General features: G+C 37.4%; 1 protein-coding gene across 2 annotated transcripts; it reads right to left on the bottom strand.

Moving 5' to 3' along the window:
* Positions 1-825: 825 nt before the first annotated feature.
* Positions 826-25,770, bottom strand: LOC144657319 (rho guanine nucleotide exchange factor TIAM1-like). 2 transcript variants are annotated; one of them, XM_078517656.1, is made up of 31 exons: positions 22,756-23,523; positions 22,161-22,234; positions 21,618-21,717; positions 21,171-21,248; positions 20,924-20,981; positions 19,747-19,814; positions 19,421-19,507; positions 15,164-15,607; positions 14,668-15,057; positions 12,820-13,050; positions 11,836-12,209; positions 10,920-11,191; positions 10,564-10,604; positions 10,199-10,283; positions 9,889-9,969; positions 9,439-9,531; positions 9,213-9,327; positions 8,772-8,824; positions 8,206-8,312; positions 7,420-7,566; positions 6,872-6,940; positions 6,672-6,797; positions 6,356-6,464; positions 5,689-5,783; positions 5,163-5,244; positions 4,913-5,025; positions 4,356-4,509; positions 3,878-3,942; positions 3,697-3,790; positions 2,941-3,031; positions 826-2,438 (listed from the first exon to the last, which is right to left on the bottom strand). In XM_078517656.1, exons 1-31 carry the CDS (start codon positions 22,825-22,827, stop codon positions 2,042-2,044), a joined length of 4,365 nt encoding a protein of 1,454 aa, XP_078373782.1. In that variant the 5' UTR covers positions 22,828-23,523; the 3' UTR covers positions 826-2,041. The 2 variants fall into 2 exon arrangements, with proteins under 2 accessions (XP_078373782.1, XP_078373783.1); XM_078517657.1 differs by lacking the exons at positions 22,161-22,234; positions 22,756-23,523 and adding an exon at positions 25,544-25,770.
* Between the last annotated feature and the right edge of the window lie 724 nt (positions 25,771-26,494).

Genomic DNA, 26,494 nt, shown 5'->3' with positions numbered 1-26,494 from the left:
TGTGTTGGCGGTTTAGACTGATTAGGCAGGGAAAAAGGTCTCATAAAAGATTGAGCCACGACCAGATTGGTCAAATTTTGCAATTATCAACTGGGCTCCTGGTATATCTCTTCAATCCCTTAATAAACCCCCGGGGGGGAGGGGTACTCCCTATACCCTGGCCTTCCGCCCGAAAGGGGTACCTTTTTCAGGCTTCAGGTATATTAAAGGGTGGGGATTTCACAAGTTTAGATATACGGAAGGGTATGGAAATCTTGTCATTGAGGTTTTTAAAAGGGCCTTTAATTAAATTTTTCGAACAGATGCAATTTACGACTGTATTATTTTAATTTATTAAGCGCTACATGAAAATGACAAGGAAACGTCGTGTTCTAAGTCTCACTTATGTCCAGGATTGAACGTACGTATTTTTTAATAAGTACTTCACTCGATACTTCACGTTTGTCTGTGTTATTTGACATTTCCATATTACTTAGGGTTTGACAGAATTTGGTGTGTTTTGCTGAACTTTTATTAATGAGGACACTTTGTGATGCTTGTCATGAGAAACAGGAATCTCATTAGCGCTCAATCCTGGGCATATCTGCCAAGTCTATGCCATGTCTTTCAGTTATATGAAAGGGGTACCTTTTTCAGTAAAAGGTATACGAAGGGGGTACAATTTCTGTCCAAAGGGTAAGGGGTTAGAGCTCGGGGTGGAGCTTCCCCGTACAAAACATTTTTGAGTAGCCCGCGGAAATAAACTTGAAAGCGACGAGTGGGCTCTTTTCATAGATGAATGACAGACAGTCAAAATGAACAAATAATTTAATTTAAAAGCATTTGTTTTCCTATACACACTATGTATAAATTTATCATCTAATCTGTACTTGATCATAACAGCAGTATTCAAGAATATTTTCAAAACTATTAAGATTCGGTATTGAACAATGCATGAAGGTTAGAGTAGTTTACCTCAGAAAAAAATTTCCGTCTACTAATGAAGGTTTCGTCAAAAACGCAATTTCTTTAAACGGTACAACGCCATGCTGTCTTTTTTCTTCAGTATTCACGTAAAAATTAATCGAATGCTTTTTAAAGGTTTTAAAATTGTTCGTAAAAAATTCAAACTATCTATAAAGACTGCTTCGTCAAAATATGAACTTAAATCTATTCGCTGTAGTCGAACCCTTTAACTCCCCGCAGTGTCCAAGTGAAAATTGATAAAAAAGGATCCGAAATTTTAATTTAAAAAAATGAAAATCAGAAGGGAATTAGATAAAAGTGCTGCTCAATAAAGCTATTGATAAATTTTAGCGCCCTGTAAATTACTTTCAAACCTAACGTATTAACACGTCAAAGATAAAACAAGATAAATTGACTTTGAGGTTTGAGTCTGGAGTAAAGAGTGGTGGTTTACTTAGAATCTACGTTAAAAATAATCTCTTTTACTTGGACAGACCGTGTGCGAACTAACTATAAATAGCTTGAAACAGTGGGGAAAATAAGTGCCTTTTGGGAACACAAGACCAATCCCGAGAGTTTGCCGAGCCCACGGTTCTACTGGAAAGTAGAACCTCGTTCCTTAGAAACACAAACCGTTATGGCCACCATGCTGACGGATTCTGGTACTAGTTTTTTCATTGGACAGTAAGAACCCGAGTGTTTGTAAAAAAAAATATAAACAAACAAACAAACAAACAAAACAAAGCACTTGTTCCCCAGACTGAATAAATAAACGGCTCTACATGAAATAAAAAATAATTATAACCGCGGTATACCTTTAAGTTCTGTCTTCTGAAACAAGCGCAAGATGATTAAAGGGGCTAAGTCAAGCTGTGCAATAAGAAAACAACAACTACTAGTGCAGTTTGAACGTTGAAAACAACGGGAAAACTCCACTGGACGACAACAATGACAAAGCCGACATAAATAATAGATAAAAACCTTTTTACAACAATATTCTTTTCTTTTTACAGTACAACTGTACAATGTTTCTATGAAAATTTAGAAAAATAAAACTCTGTAAGACCCCATTTACGTAAGACACAAGTCTCCATGTTTATAAGTTAATCTGCCCATTTTCCATCCCTAAAGGCGACACCGCCTTGTTCTTTTTCTTCAAACTGATCTTTCTGTCTCGTACCGTTCCACTGCTGATAGATTCAGTGTCCGCGTTCCCCTCGGAACTGTGGGACGCGTCGCTTTCGAGCGAAGTTCTCCGATTTCGGGTGCCTTCGGGATTGTGACTAAACGATCGTCGGTACATGGACGCAGGGTCACTGTTGGGGCGCAAAAAGGGGCCTGGGTCCGAAGAGTTGAGCCTGTCATCTGCATTGTTTCGTCGGAAGCTCGAGGACCTGGCCGCGGATGCCACTGCTAAGGAAGAGCCAGCTTTGATGCTTCGTTTTATTGTTTCTTTTATGTGCTTTACCATCTCTCTCTTTTCCTCAGCAGTTCTGTTAGAAATGAAATGAAACCGCTTTTAGTGCACCGTTTAACTCTATAATACTAGTCCCCTTCGTGATAAAGTTGTGGCATTAAAACAATGACTTTATATTAGGCCAAGTAAAAAAAAATGTTTCTCGTCCGGATTTTTATAGAAAAGCGAGCGGGCGGGTGCTTTTTTTGTTTTTAATTTGTTATTTCCTCCATCGTCAAATTCTCCACAAGCGAACTTGCAAAATAAATCCTGCAAGATAATTGACCTATCCAGTACGGCCCTAGCGTACCAAGGCTTTAAAATTTTAGCCTGAGTTCGAATTAAAACGCAGACAAAAGCCACGTCTTACAAAATTTTCAGTTGTAGTTACGTCTGTTGGTTTTTGTTCGTTCCAACTTTTTCAATAACAAATAAAAAAGAGAGGCGGCCCCAAAAAATGAAGCGGGCGAGGACGAGAAACGTTTATTATTATTATTTTTTACTTGACCTTACTCACAAGGCACCAAACAGAATCTCACTTGTTTGCAATCAAATAGTTGCATTCTTGTCTGCCTATCTCAGCTGTATCACTAATGTTCACCAGCTCCCACGAGTGAAGCGTCTCAGAGGCTGAAAGAAACAACAGTTGAACTATGCGTTAGAACACAAACAACGAACTTAACAATAAAAACAAAAATAACAGCACCATTCCGGTTTGAACAACTATCCCCAGGAGTCTTTCGCGGGTTTTAGGAGAACAGAAACCTCCGACGAAAAAATGCAGCTCAGTCAATTCTTCCAGAGGAGACAAGCTATTTCTCGACTGGATCGACAGCGTGTTTTTCTTGGCTTTGATTTATTAATAAGGTATTGGTTTTGCTAAAGACACGCAAAAACTACTCCACCAAGAAGCCTCCTAGACTGTCCACAGCCTCTCGATTTTCCAACGCAAAAAGCAAACGAAGCGGGCGCAAGGGCAAACGCAAAGCCTCTCGATTTTCCAACGCAAAAAAGCAAACGAAGCGGGCGCAAAGGGCAAACGCAAAGCCTCTCGATTTTCCAACGCAAAAAACAAACGAAGCCGGCGTCCAGTTCTCTCGCCATTCTCACCGCGCGCTCATTGATCGAAAAACACGAAAAAATAGAGGGCTGTGGACGTCTAGAAGCCTCCTCGATACTCATCATTTTGTCTTATCGTGCATTCTTTCGAACCGGTATGTGTTCCCGCTGGCTAAAAAGATTGCAGGAGTAGGCTACATTAGTCAAACATTGCAAGAACAAAAAATCAGACTTACCGTCAACTAACCAGCAGTGGTCTCGTACGACAAGCGAAGATGCAGGGATAATTGTTTTAAACTTGATTTCGTCCACAGTTTTTACCGAGGTAGGCTAGAAAAAAAGTACAAAGGCAGCTTGTGAGTGCACGCTCAGAGCAGAAAAAAGCAACAAAAACGAGAAAAATTCACTTCAACTCACTCGATCTCTGTCTTTCTTTTTGTGTTTCCGCTCCACATAAAGAAGAATTAGGGCTTTTTCAAATGCTATACAAGAGAATACAAGATAGAATTAAAAACACAAAGCCAAAATATTCTAACAGTGCAATTTATTTTTAGTTAAAAAACACCACCAGCCTTCAAGCTAACGAAATAACAGATCTTATCCTAACCTAACTTTAATTTTGTGGTTGTCTTCGATTGGTAATTCAGGGACGGCGGAGCAATTTTCCAAGTTGGGGGGGGGGGGGGCTGACTAGTGACTTGAAGTGGGGGGGCTAAAAGACCATTCTCTTAATAAGTCTTTATTTTTTCAGAATTCTGGGGGGGCTGCCCCCCGCCCCCCCGGCTCCGCCGTCCCTGTAATTATCTTGACATAGTTCAGTGAGAACCCAAAACGTCTAGAAACTTATTCTAGTATGCATTGCGGTCCTAGCTTTGTTATTTGCTGTTACTCTCACCAAAGAGGTGCATAGTTCCTGGAGTAATCTTTTTACCAATTCTGGGAGAGACTGGGTACCGTTTGAGCGTTCCGCTTCGGACTACTTCATCCGGGCAATTGAGCCAACGAGCTTTCCCGTGATGCAATAGGCGATCTATACTGACGTCGGCAAGCTGCGAGATAAAAGTTGTGGTATGAACCGTCTTAGTTATTACTTGACTGTGGCCTGACATTTTCATGATTTAAAACTTGCATTCAAATCAACGTTGGTCTAACCAATTGGAACAAACACATCAGGTACAAAATTAAAGTCAATCGTGAATGGACATTTTTTCAATACAGCTATCACTGATTCCTAGGAGGCGCGCCTGATAGCCGAGGGAACTGGTCACTGCCTTTCTGATTTTCCCGCGCGCGTTTCCCACCGGTCGCAAGGTTACACTGAGAGCTCTGATTGGTTCATTATTGTTTGGGCGCGTTGTGATCGCATGATTGGTCAGTTGTGAGAACTTGTACTAGGGATTGGTTTTACTGCAGTCATTTAAATAAAACCACTTATAACTTTTTTCATTTTACCTCAAATCCACCAAATTCGTCCACTAACTGATGGAAAACTGGCGAGAACTGTTCTGTGATTCTCTGCATCTCGTTAATGTGCTCAGCAACTTTTTCAATCGCGACGACGGCGTCTGAAAATTTAAAAGAGATCAACCTTATGAAGCAATAATAAGGGGTAACTAAGTGGTTTACATCCAAACTGTGCAGAAAAGAGAACAGGTTCTCTCGTAAATAATACATTAAAGCATAATACGAAGGGTGGTGTTACCTAAAAGACAATGATGTTCTTCACTAGCGCCGTCTAAGAGCTTCAGGATTGTTCTCAGTAGTAAAGGATATCTCAAAATACGCTGCAAAAACAAAGAGAAAGATTTCCATGTTCTGATCGCTTGCATTATGACGTCACATGAAGGGCCTAAAGGAGGAGGATGCGCATGTGCAGCCTTCATTAACAGTAAAAGCAAAAGACTTCCCGTTTCCGTAGTAGAAGCGGTTAGGAGCACTGCCAATCCTTTTAGACGAGTAAAGTTGTAGCATATAGTCAAGCATTTTCGTCAGGTTGCCCTAATAATTCGCTGGTTTTCACTTAATCTCCTGACTGGAGACCAAGAGAGCTAGAGAGGCACTTCGAGAGTTAGTGTCTTGCCCAAAACCCAACACAACAAAAACCTGCCTCAACCTCGGCCTTCTTGAACCGAAATATTGCGATTAACATTACGCCGGAAATGTGAATCTACAGATCGACAGGAAAACTGAACAAAGCATTAATGAGTACGAAAAATGCCATTGATTACCTGTATAGGTTTAATAAGATAAGATTCTAAAGTTCCTGAATGTTGATTCTTGGGATTGCGGGCGTGAAGAAACTCGTGCAGTGCGGTGTTTGCTCCTGCAAAAATAAAATAAGAAAGAAAAAAAAAAAAAATTTTTCACAAAAAAAAAAAAAATTTCCAAAAAAAATTAAAAAAAAAAAAAAAAAAAAAAAAAAAAAAAAAAAAAAAAAGTATATACGCGGGTTTTTACTGTAATTCGAATAAACTACTTTCGCCTGTTGACTTTAGATGGAAGAAAAGCAGTTGATCTACAACATGAAAATCAGTTCATCTTTTTTGGCGCTATACTACCCAAAACGACTGTCAATATCAATATCTATCGATATCTGGTTACTTCGAGGACTGTAAATGTGCTACGAAACACACAGTCTTCTTTCGACTTTAATGGACATTTCTTTACGTAATTTCCTAGAAAACTGACCGCGTCTTACTACAAATCTTCCAGCTGGGAAGGTGGTAAACGTTTCTACCAGCATGATTTTTAGCACATCTCAAAACGCTTACCCAAATTTGATCACCAAAATTATTTTGGCATGCAAGCCGGTTTGACCCGAAAGTGTCTAATATGTTAACAAAGCTAAGACTAACTGTCATGCAGAATACAGTTTCAAAATAGTTTCAAGCATACCTGACTGAAGAAGCTCCACAACCCTTGAATGACTGGAACAAAATGCACTGTAAAGCTTGAAATGTTCAGTGTAGTTAAAAAACGTCTCACCAATGGTGTAAATAACGTTCTGTAAGGAAAGAAAACATTTTTTTCTAAAGCTGTTTACAGGGACTAGCGCTCATCAGGCTTTACTGCATTTATATTTCTACTTAATTTCCACTGAAAGAGGCCAGTTAGTTAATAGTAGACTTGTTATTCTACCAACATAATCTAATGCTTTTGTTTTGTTGAATCTTCATTGCTTTTGCGGTTATACAAAATACCAGCTTAATACCTGGAACTGTTCAATGGCGTTAAACTCCTCAAACCCAGTCTCAGATTCCACTGGTCTTTCGATTTCTTTGAGGAACTTCACTTGAAAGTCTAAGATTTCATGAACAGTCGCCACTAAAGCTTGAACCTACAGGAAAGAAAAACTAGCAATGTAAATTAACAGTTGAGTGGGGATCTTGAAGGATATCAACATTTACAAACCTCTGATTGTGACATGAAATTTTCATCCTTCATGGGATCAAGGTAACGCTTCAGAAGAAGCCTCAGATCCTAACAATGAAAAATATTTCACAATAAGTTGGAATGTACGGATCATAAATAGTTACAAAAATAATTATCCCTAAAAAAAGCTACGCGTTCACCCACTCTGCCTAGACTGTCCACAGCCTCTCGATTTTTCAACGCAAAAAAAGCAGACGAAGTCACTCTCATCGATCGAAAAACACGTAAAAATAGAGGGCTGTGGACAGTCTACACTCTGCCCCACAGGCTACACCCATCGCTCGCGGAATGCTTCAATTTTTGGCGGGAAACTGGACTGACGGGCGACGGCAGGACGCGGCTGGCCGCACGTTTTGGCGGGAAAACACTGTTGCTTGCTTCTTTCTCGCGACGGTTTTTCTCTTAGCAACTACTTTCTACTTTGTACGGTAAGTGAGCTTTTAAAATTTATTTATGAATGAATAGCACCCTCATTCAACTCAGCTTTCCCAGATGTTAAAAGCCGCGGCAACATAGTTTGTGTTTACCTTCACGTAAGACTTTTCTGTGTCGACCAGTTCAACGATAACTTTTCGTAGTTTCTGTGCCTGGCTAAGATGAACGCTCGGTCTTGGTTCTTCGTCATCTGAATATTCAACCTGCTGCCTACAGAACAACGTCACCTGTTCCGCTCTCTGTGTGGATACAAACAGAAAAAAACGAGCCATTCTTGGATGCGTAAAATTATAAACTCAAAATCACGATGTCCTCTGAAATTTTATCCACACAAGGTCAAAGATGACCTACAGAAATCTTTTTGCAAGTTTTCGGTCCTGTACTGTCTCTCGCTTTGAAAATACAGCGTTTCGAGCGTGGCACGAAGATAGTGGCCGCGACAAAGCTGTCTGGTTGAAAAAAAGGTCTTTTCTTTATGGCTTTCAGCAATTTAACCCGTCTCAGAAAATGTGTTTTAGTATATGCACATGTAATGTATACTAACTAGCTCACGAGCGAAGCGAAAGCGCCGTCATCGCAGAAGTGAACCTCGTGTTGGTGTACCAAAGTTGTACGCCAACATAGCATCTCAATACAAAGCTCTATAAAGTTGCGTGAAACGTTTCGGCAAATAACTCAGAAACGGCGTACCACAGAGACCTGAGACTTGAGGAAGTTTTTTCTGTGAGAGTTTTTTTATAACATTTTATTTTCTTGGCTTCTTTTAGTGAACGGTTCTAATCTATTTTTTTTTTTAACGTGACATGAACATCCCCGACATTTCAAATAGGAGTCCCCCCCGGTTCCAATACAAAAAAATTAAAGCAAATGCAAATAACCTGAAGGAGTTCGTCGACACTCTTAGTGGGAGATTCAGGTGAAGGACTGTTTGGGTCATCTATCTGGCTCGTTGTAACGCTGGCATTGTCTACTGTTTCTTCTTCGACTATAAAAAGAATTACAACCCGTATATTAACATTATGACATTGCTACTGAGATAACAAGTTAAGATCGTCTCGCCTGGCACATATAGGGTCGTAGGAAAGGTCAACTAGACTGTCACCGATCTGCCCTCTTTTCGTCACACAACGCAAACCCTAAATTTCTCGGGCCTTTTTTTGGTGCATCACGTGACCGCTTTTCAAAGCGGGCGAAACACGTGATTTGCAGACTCAAGTGCAAGCTGAAGGTACGGTAAAGGATTTGATGTAAGAAATACTTTTATGAGAAGCCAGATTTAAACGATGGTCTTTTAAAATCAAGTTTACTATTTAGCAAAAAGGTTGCCATGTTCAGCGCCGCAGATAGAATTTTTGAATTGTCGAATACAAATACTCACAAATACACATGTACAAAATTGGACATGAAGCCGTTCTAAGTAAAAGCTAAGTCAAGAGAAGCTCACATAGTGGAGGAGGAACTATCAGATCGCTCAGGTCTTGCTCAGCAATAGTATCACTAAAACAAAGAGATATACAACAGCTGAGTATCATCATTAACCAACTGAGTAGTAAAGAAAGACATCAACATTCATAAACACACGTAGTTTTCAGCGACTAGCTCGGATGTATTTTAAGTCTCTTAGAGGGGTTGTTATGTGACAAACTATCATAGGCTACTCCAGTATATAAACTAGGTTTTTGCCAACAATTAATCAATCCCCAATTTACACCTGGGTGGAGAAGGGCACCTTATGATAGAGTGAAGGCTTATGTACATTAATTGTATCTGGGGAAAAGTATTTTTAAGATTGTATCAGTTTACTCTTGTGCTGAAGAAACTGATACAATCCTGTACATTAATTAACTTAAAACCACACTTATTTCATACAGCTAACAAAAATTACCTTATTTTAGGTGGAGGCTGCACCACAAGGCTGGAAATGATAGCATCTGAAGTCACTTTGTTGACAACCGGTGGCTCATCCCGACAGGACCGCAGCAATAAGGTAATGGATGGATCTGAATAATATGATACTTGTACTCAGCAAAGAAACAAAAATCACCAAAAAAACATACTTTCTTGGTTAAAAAACATATGCAAAGGATAGCAGGAAACAAATGTCAGCTTACCCTTCAGGGCTTCTCGGAGATCTTCAACTGCATTTTCTACTTCTTGAACACCAATTTCATTTACTTCAAGAATTTCATCTCCTGCCCTTACACCTGAGGAAGAAAATTTAAAATTTTTTTCTCAAGTCCTAAAAACAGTTTATATTATCTATAAACTCACAATAGGCTAGTGTGAATTGACTTGCTGATGGTCAGGTATAGTATAGGTAATTAAGATAAAAAAATAAAGTGAATCGCATAATCGCTACAATGCCCTCAACTGTGTTATTCATGTGTAAAATATGTGGGAATACAACCAACCTCTGGTAACTGAAATGATTACTGAAACAAATGATTTTTCTAAACCTCTCTTGCAAATAATAAACTAAATACAAAAGCAAAATACAGCAAAAACTCAACCACAATAGTATGTGTCATTTTTACATTTCCTTCTGTGACTCATTAGCATACCTTGAACATGTGCCAGCCTTCCTTCCTCAACATGACTAACCACAATGCCTTCACCTTCATCTTTACTCTCCACTGATAAACCTTAAAAATGTGCAAATGCCGTCAACCAATATAAACATGAATACTTACAAGAATTCTAGAAATGTTTTACATGTAAGAAATGTAGTCAAGTATAATTTTTCCTGTAGAAAACTTACACTTTTCGGGAGTAAAAAAAAAAGCTCTCACACAAAAAATTATTTGGGGCACTACTAAGAACTTAAATTTTTAGATGGTGAAAATAAATGATTCAGATGTTATTGTTACCTACCAAAATCAAGTCTGTCAATCTCCATTGAACGTTCCAGTTCAACAGTGAAGATGCATTTTTCACACAACTTCAAACAGTCGTAGCTCTGTCAACAAACATGCACAACGAGGGTGGTTAGGGAAAATCAGTGTTAACAAAAAATCAACAAAAATAGTTATTAAAACTATTTGATGCCACAACTGGAAGTACCTAAAGAAGCTTGCAGGTTACATGTGTATAACATATCTGTGTATAACCATATGTAACTGTTAAGTTAATTAATAAAAATCAAATTATCTACATCGAAAAATAATTAAACATTTTTCAAGGACTGAAAGGCATTGACCTTTTCTGTGCTAAAAACTAAAATAATTACATGTACTTACATGTTTTTCAAGCAAAGAATCCTGTGGAGGAGTTACGTATTCTACAAGAACACAACAATGTTATCAGTCAGTGGGCATCAGATAGTAAATAAGATAACAACTCGGTAGAACTAAGAATACAGCTGCAACACAATAAGTGGGCAAATGTGTCATGCTTATAAATGATCAGCATATACATATAAATTGTTTGTTACAACATGCATACATTGTCAAATGAAAGAAATGTACAACCATATGTTACTTGTATAAAAGAAATGTGAATCCTGTCTTGAGTTATTTACTGGACACTTTTGGAATAAGTTCAAATAATTTCTTGGACCTGTTCTTTCATAAATTTAATAATTTTCATTTCTCACCTGTTGAACCAGAACCATCTTCTGTTCCAAGTTTGAGATAGTATGCCGCAGGATCAAACTGACGTTTGCTACAAGTACTTTCCACCACCTCAAATATAGTCATTTGATTGTGTAAAGGTATTACAGTACTTTGGTTATTGTCTAAACTGATACGTAAAAAGTTTCCAAGACTCTTCCAGTCTGAGTGACTCGATGATAAAGAAGCCCTCTCCACTTTGGAAACCTCTGGCTCCTCTTCTAGAATGTCATCAATGTCCTCTAAGTTGGACTGCCTGCAAATAAAACAACAGTTTGTCTGAGTTAAACAAACACAAAATTTAAATTCATTTAATAGTTAAAGAAATTAAAAGGAGGAGGAATAAACATTTTAATGTTAAAAAATTCAAAACAGCAAAATTTCAAGCTCGAAGAAAAAAAAAATTGGATATACCGGTAACTAAAATGTAGAACTTGTGTTGACAGTTAATAAATAATTTCCTAAATTAATTAATTTGTACTATCTGTAATTACCACATGTATCTCACTTCATTATATAATGCTAAAACTATCTTAATTTTGATTGGCTAAAAGCCCTCTGCTTATTCCAGATGGCACTGTGTCATTCTGTCATTTCTACAGACAATGGTAATTACGCAGGTAGGTATGATGCATTTTTGAAGACAACAGATTAATGCATGTCAAATAACGTCACCTGACATCATACTTTTGACATGTCACTGGCTTAGGCAGAATGCAACCCAGCTCGGCCTTGATAATTCTTGCTATCAAGTTCAATCTCATCCAATAATTATTATTTAATAATTATTAATTAAAAATAATTATAATATAATTAATTAAATAATTAATATTTAATGAATATTTAGTAATTCATTATTAATTTATTATTCCCATTGTCTGACATTCATCCCACACTAACCGTTTCAATCTTGGAGTTCCTGCACCTCTTCCTGAGTAACGATCTCTAATAGACTTGACACTTGCTGCATCATTAATTCTAAGTGATGTAAGCAATGCACTTTTCAGCTTGCCCACAGAACTGGCTGATCTCTTTGCTTTATTTCTTGTTTTCACCTCCGCATCCGTGCTGGGATCTCTTGCACTAACAACAGCATGGAATGACATCACAGAGAAAATGTTCATTCTTGAAAGGATCTGTTTAGTGTTCCTAGACACACACGCTAGAAGTGTTTGTGGGTTCGGCAGCTGACTGCCTTGAATGGCTGCTGTGTAGCAGTGTAGCCGATACAAGTCAATGTTGAGCTGCTCCAAGTTTTTATCCCACTTTGAAATCTGTAGATAGAATATATTGTCAAGTACACACCAGAGACAATCATCATATTTTTCAGTGCCTAAATGAAACATCCAATATAATTATCTACTAACAGTGACTAACTTGGTAACCAATAAAAATATTAGATGGCAAAATTTATGGCCTGTACTACAGAAAAGATCATTCCAAAAATGCAATAAGTTATGCATCCAAGATTGCTGGAAGGGTTTCAAGAAATAGTGTACAAAAATGATACAGATTATAGGTTTGTATTTCAAACGAAAAAAGTAAACACAAATGAAAATGAAAATTATACAAAATCAAACCACACAATGGCATCTACAAACACCAAATGGTTAATATCAAAATATCACATCTACTGTTTTATGACAGAGAAAGTACATGATTATTGTAGAGTGTTTCCTGTGAAGATTAATACAATATCAGTAACAATTCCGTCTAATTTGGTTGAGTTTTCTGAATGCCAACTGGAGGCTTGGATTGATGTATCAACAATGCTACTGCATGATTCAATTAAAGTCTGCATGTTTCCACAAGGGTCAAATAGCTATCAAAAAGTAAAGTTTAATTACTGGAGCATAAAATCACTGAAAAAATTGTGAGCTTTACCTGATCAAGAAAGGCCTGTTTGTTCTTGGAATCTGTGACAACAGTAGATTGTAATTCTGCCATTTTCTTTAGTTTTGAGTCTGAAGATATTTTTCCCTCCACTCTACTGATTTCTGTTGTAAGGATACGCAGCATTTCATGCTTTCCTCTCTGTCCAGGACCTGCCAGCACTGATGCAGCCATGGAATGTATTGCAGTTATCCAATTCTCAAGGTCAGTTTGATTTGATGCCTAAAGTAACAAAGAAATCAAATAATAAATGTTAATATTTACAGTACAGCTAGTGCAACTCCGTTTACAAACTTGCATGGTGGGTTGGTACATTGATATCATATACTCAACATTCAATATTTCCATTAATAATTTAGAAACAAGGAACATTTTTGGTTTCTTTCAAGTTATAGAAACATGAGTTGATATTTGGGAGAACAAGAAATTACTATGTGAACATGAGCCACAGGCAAGTGTCTCCACAGCTTTTTCAAGTTATTTAAATTTCATGAGTGTCTCTAACTTTGTTGGATATATCCCAGGTGTCTGAGGTGTTTGAGTTGCAGGGCAGTCCTGCTAAAATTATAACGTAACTATATGTGTTTCGCTGATAAAAGTTGCAAGCCTTATTGGACGCACACGCTGTTGTGGTTAATGTTGCACGCACTAGTTTAAAATTTAATAGTCCTGTATGAACTCGCTCAAGTGGCGTAATTTAATGTTTTACTTCAGTTGTTCACAGACAGCCTGCTAACCAGTTTACGGTTACGTTGCTTACCCACCACAAGATGTAAGTTAAATGAACAGCCGTATTCAGTTCAACAGTACAGCTGTATTTACGCCATCATGATAGTGATAGGGAGCCAACATAAACGTGACTTGTTTATAGTTTATCGTTGTCTTATCAGTTTTCTACTAGTTGTATGCATTAACCAATTTATGTTTTTAGCTAGTGTTAACCTAGTCTTAATTTATTTTGTATTTTAGATCAAATTATAATTTTTAAATACGATTGTTTAACCTCTGTGTGGCTTGTCCTTTGTTTGACAGAACACGATGAGTTCATCTACTAACAATATGAAATAGTTCACGTAATGTGACCTGATTTATGAAGAGATGTGAAAATTTTTTGAACAGTTTAGATGCAATTAGAAAACATTTTATCATTTGGAAAAATAATGGGTTTAATGCCAGGATGTCATTACAAATCATCTGACTTAACTTTTCATCAGAAACTACTCTTTTCTTAACCCTATTCAGACCGGGGGGGGGGGGGGGGCTTTTGAGGCCCGCGCTGACTTTGAACTTTTATAACTTTTTTAAGATTTAACCAAACGCTGCCAAACTTTCTGAGTTTTCCTAACATTTATCTGGCAACAATTTGGTAGGGTTGGACGATGTGTCATGAACTTGACATCACCATAGCAACGGAATTTTGACAGGCATGTTTTCCCAAATTTGTAATTTTGCGTGTTTCTGTTAATAAAAATCAACTTAAATGGAATTATTTTTACATTTTTACGGATTTAAAGCACATTTTCATTTATTTTGAGTACTTTGCAGTGATTTTGGGTAGTTTTCTGGCATTTTGGGAAAATTTTGAAATCCAAGATGGCGGATCCAAGATGGCGGCTGTTTTGACATCATGATGTAATTGTCACGTGATGTGACGTCACCATCCCACGTGACATATACCAAAAGAAAGAGTTTCGGACATACAATACATCCTATAAGTTTCATGGTGATTGCTTAATTATTCTGGAAGTTACATAGGGGGGGCTTCCGTAGCCCCTCCCCCCCGGTCTGAGAAGGTCCAAAAAAGCCCGGTCTGAATAGGGTTAAGGAACTTTAAATTACCTGAAAGAAGTAGGCTTCCCCAAGTCTGGAGCTGACACTAAACACATGGTCTAACTTTGCATGTTCTGGTACAGCCTGAGCAACACAGCCATTAATTTCCAGTGAAAAGCTTGGTTCATCCAAGTCCTGAGGACTTACAGTCTTTTCATTACAAAAATAAAAATTCAGAGCACCACTTTTTAGCGACACCCAGCATTTACGCCATTTCCTGTCAGATGCAAGTTCAACTTTGTTTGACTTTACTCTAACAAGGACATGCTTCACAGTTAGCCACCCCGCTTTGCGAGTAGCACCCCCTTGACGAGACTGAGCAATTCCAGATTGTGGCTTCAAGTCTGTTCCACAGCTACTGTTTAGATCTGCATCATCATGAAATGAAGCATGTATCTCCTACAAAATGACAATGAAATAAAAACTTATTTAGCTTATTAACTTAGTTGAGATTTTTCAAATGTCATTTCATTTGGACTATAATTTCATATTTATTGTTACTTACCACAGGACTGTTAGAATTCAAATCACGAGCTACATTCTTGAAGTAGCTTATTTCTGCTGTGTCATCTGCATCCGATAAGTTACTTCTTGAACTAACTGAGTAATCTGAGTCACTGGCAACAGACAGATGTGAAGAATGAGATTCATGAATTGGTGAAATATGAGACAAATTGCGGGATTCAAGTGTGTCACTGCCAACATCCTCCATGCCAAATCCACTGTCAGGATCACCATTGTTTTGTTTGTGTGGTATGGGAGTACTGCTACGAGAGCCAATAGGACTGTGTGCTTCATTGGCAACGAGAGTGCTACTGGAATTGTAGTGATCACCGACACTATTGTAGAGAGTGCCATTAATGGGTGATTTGTTGATGCTTAACTCAATGTCATTGATCTGGATGGTTGGTTGGTCAGAACTTCCTTGGCTGTCCTTCCTTGCACTTAACTAATTGCACAAAAAACAAAACAACAATAAATATAATTCTTACATTTAAAATATAATTTGATGGTACTGGAGTATTAGAGCCGCCCACGTTTAAGTGCCACCGCAATTAAGCACTGCATATAAGAGCAAAAATATTAAAGAGGCTCTAATAAGCCCTGCATTTATTCACAACTTACAATACAGCCCTTCCCTTGTAAAAATTTTACCGCGATCGCGCCGCGATTTGTTGCCATCGCAACGCGATCATGCGTGACGCGATTGTAAATGAACGCGAACGCGCCGCGATTGCCGCGATAGTTGCGATCGCGCCGCGAATGTCGCGATCGCGCCGCGATTTGTTTCAATCGCGACGCGATCATGCACGACGCGATTATAAGTGAGCGTGAACGCGCCGCGATTGCCGTGATAGTCGCGATCGCGGCGCGATTGATTACCATCGCACCGCGATTTGGGGGGCTGGAATAAATCTCGGGAAGTGCTCCCGGCGAGAACTCACTTCTCGATCACCGGGAGAAAGTCAATATGCTTTGAAACTCTCACAAATCATGCTGTGGTCGTAACGCAAATCATGACTTGTATTAATGAAATAAACTTTAAGTACTAATCAAAGTAGAAATAAAACTAGTTTGATTTAAAATGTCGAAAAACATTTTATTACGTGACGGTGAGCCGTGAGGACGTGATTCCCACGAGAAAAGTTTTATTTCGTTTTATAGTCTAGACGAACTGGCGCGACAAAGCGGCGCGTGATAATGAGTAAAGATAAATTAAAAGATAAGAATTTTTATTTCTTAACAGTCCGTTTTTTAATCTTTTCAAACACTTTGTTTCTTTCTTTTCTTATCTTTGAGGAACCTTAATACCTCTTAAGCAATCCAATGACAAATTTCTGTCGGCCATTTTCTTCAAATGCAAATACAATCAGGAATTCGCTGCAATTGCGTTTTTCGCATTGAAAAATCCTCTATATGGCATTTAATTTAATTGTGGCTCCGAAGAGGCTGTCAGAATGAGCTTGTTTTAGAGCTTTATATTTACCTTCCCGTAGACCACGATCGTAGACCACACACATCGAAGTCCTTTCCTGCCTTTTGCCGCAAGGTGTCGTGAACTGGGCGTTACGATTGGCTGAGTTAGGTCACGTGGTGCATAGTACGCGCAATTGCCACGCCATCCCAAGCAGAAAAGAAATTTTATTTCGAGAAAGTTGGTATGTTTTCTCTTCACAATCAGGACTGGAAAAATGTGTTCTTTTTTAGCTGCTTCTGTTAATAACAAGAGTTTAGAAGCGACCTAACTTGAGGGAAAAGCGTCTCTGTGAAAACTGCTAGAATTTGTTTTGTTAATTCGAGCGACAGCTTGTTTAAAATTTCAACAGCGCTTCGTCATGGACTTTGTTGACTGTCTTACAGCTGAACTGTGATTTTTAAAAAACATTACATCTCCGCGCCGGTTTAAATGTGTACCTCAAATTTTGAGGTTATTAAGCATTCATATATTCAAGCTATTGTTTTAACTCATTGCTTATTCATTCCGATCTATTTGCCAACAAGCCGGCATGCCTCCGAAGATCGTGAAAAGCGCAACGTCTTTGATGTAGGTGAGATGTATTTCTTTTGTTAACAGACTGAATAAAATCTCCTGGGAATCTGCTTCACTGATTTTATTTTCTATGCCTCGTGGAATGATTGATTAACTTAAAAACCGCAAACTTTTTTAAAGCCAGTGCCGGGAGTGGACGTAAATATCTTCGATGCAACCAAAGCGAAAAATCGTTTAAAAAGGAATACCACTTAGAAATAAAACAGAACTCTTTAATCACTGTTAACTTGTCTTGGTTTCTGAGATATATTTTTTTTCAAGGAAATAATTGAAAAGCGATGTTATTGTCCCGGCCGGGTTTGTATACGCCATGACACGTGTAAGCTAATAAACAAAGCCAGGAAAGTGTTGAAAACGCGACTTCGAAGTCAATAACCGGCCTTCAGTGGCTTTTTTTTTTTCTATGGCTTTAATTTTTACTCTTCCTTGTGTAAAATATTTTCTTTGATTCAAATCTGGTTGGATTTCGTCGAGCGATCGGCCGTGCCGACCATGATTTTTGCGTGACTACAGTGAGCGGTGAACAGACGACAACGCTTTGACACATAAAACATGGCGGGTTACAAAAACAAAGCACTCACTTACGATAGCTTATTACTTTGTTAGACTAAATTAAAGTGAATCCTCAATTTATATATTGCTTTATGTGCACTTAGAAAGCTAGAATAAAATTTCAGCAACAAAAGGAAGAGTTTAAATTTATACAAAGTGATCTGGGCATAAAACACGCGTCGGAATGTGGCTACCTGCAGGGTTACGCATAATTAACTCTGTAAATTGAGACCGCCGCTCCGCGCTCGAGGGAAACAAAACTAATTTCGCCTCCAACGATCAAAACAACTCGTTCAAGATCTCTTTTTAAAGCTCTCAACACGCTCTTTACTAATATATAAAGATAAAAGCTAAAATACAGTGCGAAAGACTTCAATCTACAAAATGTCTGTAGTGGTTATCAGACGTTTAATCACACGTCAAGAACAAAAGGATACGTTCACAACTCCGTTCGCTCAAGGTAGGTTAATTGCGCTATTGTTCCGTCTTTTGAAGTCACTTGGGCGGCTTCTTCCAAAATATCTCACCTTTTTAGAAACGAATAAAACCGAAGTTGTGCGACACGTTTTCGGTGGCTGCCGAAACTTATACCCAAAGGAATAAATGGAGCCTTCAGGCTACAATTTCCAGCGGTATTGCCCATTTCAGAAAGACACATTTAAACCGGCGCGGAGATGTAATGAACTGCAAAACTCGAACAGTGGAAAGAGAAAAACATTTTGACGGTAAGGACCATTCAATGCGAAGTTGTACCTGTTGATGCTTGGGACTTAAATGTTGTATTATTTAAAAAAGCTTCGGGGAAAAGCGCATCTTCGACGGTTCGGCCGCCGCCGCGCTTCTTCGCAGATACATGACCAAGAGATAGTTCGCTCGTTTGGTAGATCACATCATTGCATCTTCCTTCGCTTGAGCACGAGTAAAAGGTTAGTTGCCGTTATGTATGTGTTGTTCACATTTTACAGAAGTACTGTTCACTTATTTGCTTGTGAACTAAAGACTCAATCACGCTCTCCGGCTTTGCGAAATATAATTGTGCTCGGCAGCAAAACTGGCCGTCTTTTTCTGTAAGCTTTGTAAATAAATGATGTTGTTTTGATACAGAGCCTGTGTGTTTGTTTTGTCGGTATGCCAAACCCCAAGATAATTGTTTTTAAATTTAAAGATTTAGGCGCGATCGCGGCGCGATCCAAGCCAAATCGCGGCGCGATTCCTGACCCATCGCGCCGCGATGTGAGAATCGCGGCGCGATCGCGGTAAAATTTTTACAAGGGTTAATAAATTATAAAGCATCACTAGACTGAAATGCTAAAACTAGAAACAAAAAACAAGTATGGTAAACACAATCTAAATTGACCAACCGTGGAAACTTATTCTCCCGGGAAACAATGTTTTTTAGTTTGAAGTGGCTATACACTGTATTTCATTGCCCTCCCTCTCTCTGTAGTTATCTTTTTCAAAGTTATAATTGTTTTTTTAAAAAGCGAAGCCCTTTAACAAGGGCCGCCCCCAAATACCGGTAAGTGCCACAACCGAAACACTAAAAATTTATAAAAGCACTGCAGCATTCAATCTAGTAAATAATTATGGTAATAAAAGCTATACAGACAAAACTTTTAGCCAAAATAATTTATTGATAGAGTGAAAAAATGCAGATACCTTGGCCTGTCCACTTGATTTTTGTTGAGGGTGACTGGATGATGATGATGGAGAAGAAGTCGTGGACACTGAACGCAAACGTCCAGCCTATTAAATAATAAAACAACTAGTTGGCACATGTTCTTTAATGGTGATGCTCAAAATTAATCACTTAATCGCACTGATGGCTGATGAAAAGCACTGGCTACTTTGCTGTACTTTGCTAGAGAAGTCAGCTATATATATTTTTGTCCCTAAATTGAAGCAATTTAAGAAATTCTTTCAAACTAGGCACCTACTTCAAATTATTTTTATTATTGAAAGCCCTGAATGTATTTGATACATACACTGCAAAAATCCAAGAACTTCTTAGCTTCTTCTTCAGAAACAAAGTTAAGTCCCCATGCATGACTCTCTGGGTAATAAAAAAAAAGAAACAGTTTGCATAATTTTAAAGTAAGGTTTACATAAATTATGCTCTTAACAGAATATAGTGAGTTGCTTTATTGTGAATAAAAACAAAAGAAACAAATAAGTAACCAGGAGAACTAGGTAAGTAAATAAATACTAAATTAAAACCATTACTAAACTGTTGAAAGATTAAAGATGCAATTATATTAATTAAATTTAATAACTAAATTCAATTGGTACATATCTTTAATTATGATTTCCAGACTGCTACTGTACAGTTGTACAAACAACTGAAAACCGAACACCAGTGCTGAACCCGTGGCTGAGTTTAAATCTACTGCCGTTCTACCATATGTCAAAGGTCTTTCCGAGCAACTTCGCCGCTGCCTACAACAACAAGGCGTACGTGCTGTTTTCAAGTCGGAAACTACACTACGATCACAACTAGTACGGCCGAAAGACGCTGTTGATTTGACTAAGCAAGATGGCGTTGTTTACAGGATTCCCTGTGAATGTGGCAAAGTTTACATCGGCGAGACTGGAAGACCTATGCAAGATAGGATCAAAGAACACGACCGGGACATCCGACTCGCACGCACCCAGACTTCCGCCATTGCAGAGCATACCAACAACACCGGACACTACCCGCTTTCGAATGAGGTAAAGTTTATTGATCGTGACTCGCACTGGTACACACGCCGGGTCAAAGAGGCGATTCACATAAGACTTCACCCTAATAATATCAACAGGGACAGTGGAATTGAAATTCCCGAAGCATGGATGCCCACGATCAAAAAACACAACAACAGGAGAACTGTACGACTGCGGACCGCCGAGGGAGCAACAGTACACCAGCATGCAGAACACTGAGGATCGAAATGCACCAATCAGAGCTGTTGAAAACCAACCAATCACAGCGCAGCCGTGTGCTTTATAAGCTAACGCACAACCAGTCGACCTTATCGCCTGATGAAGACTAGCAGTATGCAGTCGAAACGTTGCGATCTCCATCACACCTGACTACGTCGTGAGACAAACGAAATAATACTTTATTATTGTACTCTACCACGATGAATAACCACAACATTTTTTATGACATTAACTGAAACTTACTTGATTTACGATTCCTCCACTGTACAAAACACTCAGATGTCTTCTTAAGGCGAATTTCTGAATCAAATCAAGAAATATTCATTATTTTTTCCAGTTTTCTTAGTTCAAATAAATAAATAAATAATAATAATTATAATATTATAATAATAATAATAATAATAATAATTTCATTGCAACAGCTTGGAATAATTCTCGCCTTCACAATTTTCAAAACATACTAGATATCACACAAAATTATCATTTACCCATTCAAGTTTATTTCTGCACTAAAGACAGTCTCATTGTTCATCAAAGCTGTCACCAGAAACACATCTTCCGTATCTACCTATAAAATAACAAAACCATGAAGTTAACCCACAAGTTTCCATGGTGATCATCATTTAACTTTTCATTACAATATTACTTCATGTGTCAAGCAGACAGTGAGGTACTGGTCATCTACTGTACAGTTACTATTAATATTGTTTTGGGCAATAGCTAGTAGCATTGTTCCTGTTGGCTGTTATATTGTCTTTTGAAGGGTAGCAAGCCATTCACATGAGACCTTGCAATAAAATTAGAGCTCATGGCTGCTATTCGACCTGACTAAAAAGATTTACTCCAACCTTCATACAGGTACATTACACTATGGTTTCAACATTAACTTGTGAACAAAAATCAAGTGAACATTAATTTTATTTGATCATTGAATCACCTTCTTTTTGTGAATGACAATGGGTATGACACTTTCTATCACTGGGACCCATCTCAAAGGACCATCATCTGAAGACAAAGTATTGACCTCTGCAAGCGAGCTGAATAAGAACACATTAGACTTTAGTAACACACAGTTATGAGACAGACATAACCAGTGATGAAGAGAAATATTTTTAAAATGAGCAGGCTGGCACATAATGAAATGCCATCTGTTTCCCTGCAATTATTCTAGAGACTTTCAAAGCCATGGTTGACCCCGGTGGAAATTAATAGGTTCTGGAAATTTAAAGGGGTTGCTCAAGTTGAGAGACATGCCCACCAACACACGATAACATTTAATTCATTTTTGATGGGTTATTTTGATTAAATACAGTTAAATCAAAACATAACTTGCTTTAGAGAGTTTTATCAGTAATATTCCATTCAAAACATAACGTTGAAGAAGGAATTATTACATGACTGAAAATGTCTAATTTTGAATGTGATAAAAATATATCAGTTTACAGTAAACTTTAGTTTAGTTTTTACATGTATATCCTACCTCCAGTGATAAAAATGCAGACTTTTCATCAATTTATCATTTTCTTCTTTGCTGTCCTTGGTTAAATGCATTTTCTGTTAAATTACATGCAGTTTAGCTGTTTCATTGGATTACTTAAGTTACCAACCACTTTTTAATCAACTAAATAGTTCAAAGATGATGGTAAATGGTAAATAGTTCTTTATTTAAAGTTAAACCTGAAAATTATAATTATATTTTAATTATAAATTTAAAATGCTTGAGGGCCACTGGTTTTTCAGTTTTTTACTGTTACAATGTATGTGTTCACCCTCTATAAATAAAGTTGATTATTATTATAATTATTATAATATGAGTATGAAGAAAAAAATGTTTTTTGGCATTTGGGTGACAGGGAAGCAAATTACCTAGAAATTAATGATGGTGCCATGAGGGCCGGTACAGATTTTCAATTCAAAGTAGTCTGAGGTATAAATAATATTTATTTTATTTTATTCTACTTCACGTATGTAATTGTTATGTCCTTGTACATATATACGTATATTTAAAAAGCAAATAATAATAATAGTGATAATATATTTTCTAACTTCGAATACTTTATACATTGTACATGTACCTCTTTCCCAGAGGTCAGGTGCAGTTGCTGCCTTGTTTGGAAAAGATGTTTCCACATTCTTTTTGGCCACATCTTAAGAGCAGTTTTTCAGTGGTTTTTCATGCCCACTGGATCTTCTTTTTTCATGCAGTTTTTTCATACTTAAGCTTTTAAGTATTTATGTTTCTAGATTCTATATATTTTTCATCTGCAAATCCTTGTTATTGAATCATATTACACACATTTATACCATAGTTTTTCAGTGACTGATCAACCTGTTTATCCTTAGCTGTCATTCATTTGCCTTAACCGTATTTAGTGGAATCAGAATTGTATAACATTTTTGTCAGTTAATCAAATTCCAAGCTTGATTAACATTAAGTCTCTTCTTCTAGTGTCATTGAGTAACCCACTGTCAGATAGGCAGGTGAAGCAAATATTTAAAATTATTTTCAATTATATTGTTCATTAACAAAGGATTTTTAAAAGATTATTTTTATTATCAAATCTATTGGTCAGTCACGCTGCAAAAACACTGTTGGAATTGTTTGGATAAAGTTCAACAAGAAACTAAATACAGGAAAATAAATAGGGCTAAAAGAAAAACACCAGAGTAGTCTAAAATAAATGATTGGATAGTTCCCTTCGTGTAATTAATTTAAACAGCATGTGTTACCATAGCCTGCTGTAGGTCAGTGGGAAATCAGTTGAATATGTTGTGGTTCAAATTTTGGTTTTAAATTTTTCAACCAGTTTGATTGTTATTTATTTTTGTTTCAGATTAGGATAATGAATTTGAGACAATGAAAAATAAAAATTAAACTAGTTCGAAAGATTTTAAAGCAAAAATAAATAAACCCCAACAACTACATATCAATTTCTTTAAAAAATAATCTTGGAGATACCTTATGCTTACTTATTTTTACAGGATTTTAATTTCGTGAAAATGGAAGGGGCATATTTCGCGGGGCTTAATAATCCCAATTTGGCCAAAAAATGTGTTAAATAAAAACAAAAAATACAATAAAAAATGTTACAGATATTTTTTTTGCGAGTCTTTAATTTCATGATTATTTAAAAATTGTGAAAATTAAGTCCCGCAAATATAAGTAACAATAAGGTAGATGAAGTAAAAATATTAATAATAATTACAACTTTATTTAACGAGGGTGAACACTTTACAGTTGAAACTGATAAACCTGCAGCCCCCCTCTAGAATAAAAGTTAATAATACTACAACTATATTATTAACCAAAATTAATTATTAAATTTTCGAAAATTTAAGGTAGCTCTGAAACTGCCCTGGAGAATTTTTTTAACTTTGCAAAAAGTTTTATTTTTACCATGGTTGACACAACCTGGTTCATTTGCAAAAGAATAGAGTAATGTGAAGAGAAAATGTCTGTGGCTATGCTCCAATTGCCTGATTTGGGAGAAGACAAGTGTAAAGCAAGAACACCATGATTCTGAAAGGGGGGGGGGTGTGTGGGGGAGGGGGGCACGCCGAGAGAGAGCCTGCACGCGCGCCAGAATTCAAATCCGGCCCCTCGAAATGTGACAACTTACAACCTCACTTCCGATATCAATACATCTCTATGTTAGAGCGGTTTTCAAAAACTTGAACAAAGAGAGTCGAAAGTTAATCTGCGTTTGCTTTGGTAAAATTTGCATCTGCTAAACGCTTAGTGCATTGGCTTAAAAATCTCGCGCCACTTTCTCAGCCAATCGGGAAGGGGAGAAAAAACGTAGAGAAATACGACTCCTTTCTGTTTAAGTTATGGAGATCGAGAACTAAAATTTCCAAAATGCCAATCGTGAACACTCGAACGAACTCGCGCACGTTTTCCCGCGCTTCGTGCCGGCTACATGTATTTGCTTAGAGTTTTGATTGGTTCACTGGATTGTCTGTGTCCTTTGTGATTGGCCAGAGTAATTACTTTGGTTTTGGTTTTACGACACTCAATTGAAAACTGCTCTACTGTACATAATACTTAAAAAAAACATTTATTGTATATATAAATGGACTGAAAAAAACAACAAAATTCTATTCTATTCTGTTATTCTCCAAATTTATGTGGATTTTGAAGACAAGATAACGAAACTGATTTATATTTTGCTTGCAATCATCTGCAACATTTACAATTTATTTATTATAATGAGAAAAATGGTTAAACTTCAAACTTAGGTTAATATTAGTTCAAATTAACTGCTTCAAATTTAATTTTTAAATTAATCAATATTATTCAATATTCAAGCGTTCAATCTTTCTGACCTAACCAAGATTAATATTACTATTGACGTTTTTATTTTCAGACTAATAAATGTATTGGGTTTATAGTCTAAAATAGGCTGCTAATTTACATAAATTATTTTAGTTTACAGATGACAGCTCTGGCTCAATACTTTAATCAGACATGATATGTTTTCCTTAAAGCTGCCAAAGACTAATTTCGTATGAAACAAAAATAAAACAACGGGGCTCATGTCAACAGGCTAACACTGAAAGGAATTATTGAAACAAAAGAGCACAAGAAAGCGATGAGTGATATTGTTTTCAGCAACTTCAATATAGCTATTATGTAGCTACGGCAGTTACTAAAATGCTAAAATATATTGTCGATATCTAGCGTGAAATTGGACCAAACAACGAATTTCTTGAAGAGATTTAGCTATTCGAATAAATAAACTCACCCAAGCTGTCAAAAAGTTGAGCAGACTTTTTCAACAAGCTGCGAATTCAGTCAAAAGTTATCATGCTAATGTAAACAAATATTGGTGAGCATGCAGGTCATGTTGTCAAAATGTTTACCGTATGACTTGGGTACCACCGTCCTTGCTCCAGTTGTCGATGTATTTTTTGACTTCATGGGACTCAAATCCTTTTGCACCTGATGGAAACAAGCCTATCTGGCCCCCGAGCTGGGGGCCAGACGGATGGCTTTCTTTGTTTCCAATATTGTCTTCGTTTGTCAAACCAGATCCGTCACAACAGCATAGCGATCCGACTTCATTTGAAAGACGCCGTATGGGCCGATCTTAGTAAAATTGTCAGACTTCACTGCCAGGGTTAACGAAGCCGGACAACCACTCTGTTAAAGAAAGAAAAGAAACAAGCTCTTAAATATGCAAGAGGAATGTTTCTTTCAATCGTTTCTTTGTGCCTAAGGTTCTGCTTGACGGCGATCACATCGATCATATGAAATGTTCGACAAGTTCATTAGCTTGCTGCGTCCAAGATCAAACGACCAAAGACATCGATCAAACCTTTACTATTAGCTTTCTGATTTCCCGCTAAAGCTAGATCTGTGCATGTACGACTTAAATTTTGGAAATTGTTCAATTAAGTTTTCTTTGAGGCATAACATTCGATAAGATCGCTAAACACTCAAAAGTCAAGTTCCAAAGTTATTGTACATTTTGCCTGAATAGTGTATCACGCATTAGCAACCGAAAAATTTGGCAAATCACGGCTATCGAACAAACGAACTTTAAGTGAACAATTTACCTGAGGTTAGCGATCCCTTTCCGTTTTGTAAAGAAGTATTTAGGTCTATTTATAAGTTCCTTTTGCCCAAAACCCGCACGCACGTACGGGTTTATGCGGCCACCTCGTTACTCCACAAAGTGTTCGTAGTTACAAAGGATTCCAGCCTGTGATTGGTGGTCGGCCTAATTTGCATGACATTCCAATGAATCCTCGAGGGAAAACGTGATTAAATCCACACGAGTTCATTAAAGGTTATTTGTTCACAATAGTTCC

The sequence above is a fragment of the Oculina patagonica genome, chromosome 6 (genome assembly GCF_052425735.1).
Source record: "Oculina patagonica isolate OP01 chromosome 6, crgOcupat, whole genome shotgun sequence".
Lineage (NCBI taxonomy): Eukaryota > Metazoa > Cnidaria > Anthozoa > Scleractinia > Oculinidae > Oculina > Oculina patagonica.
The sequence above is the reverse complement of the archived record's forward strand: the minus strand, read 5'-3'. Positions and strand labels throughout refer to the sequence as shown.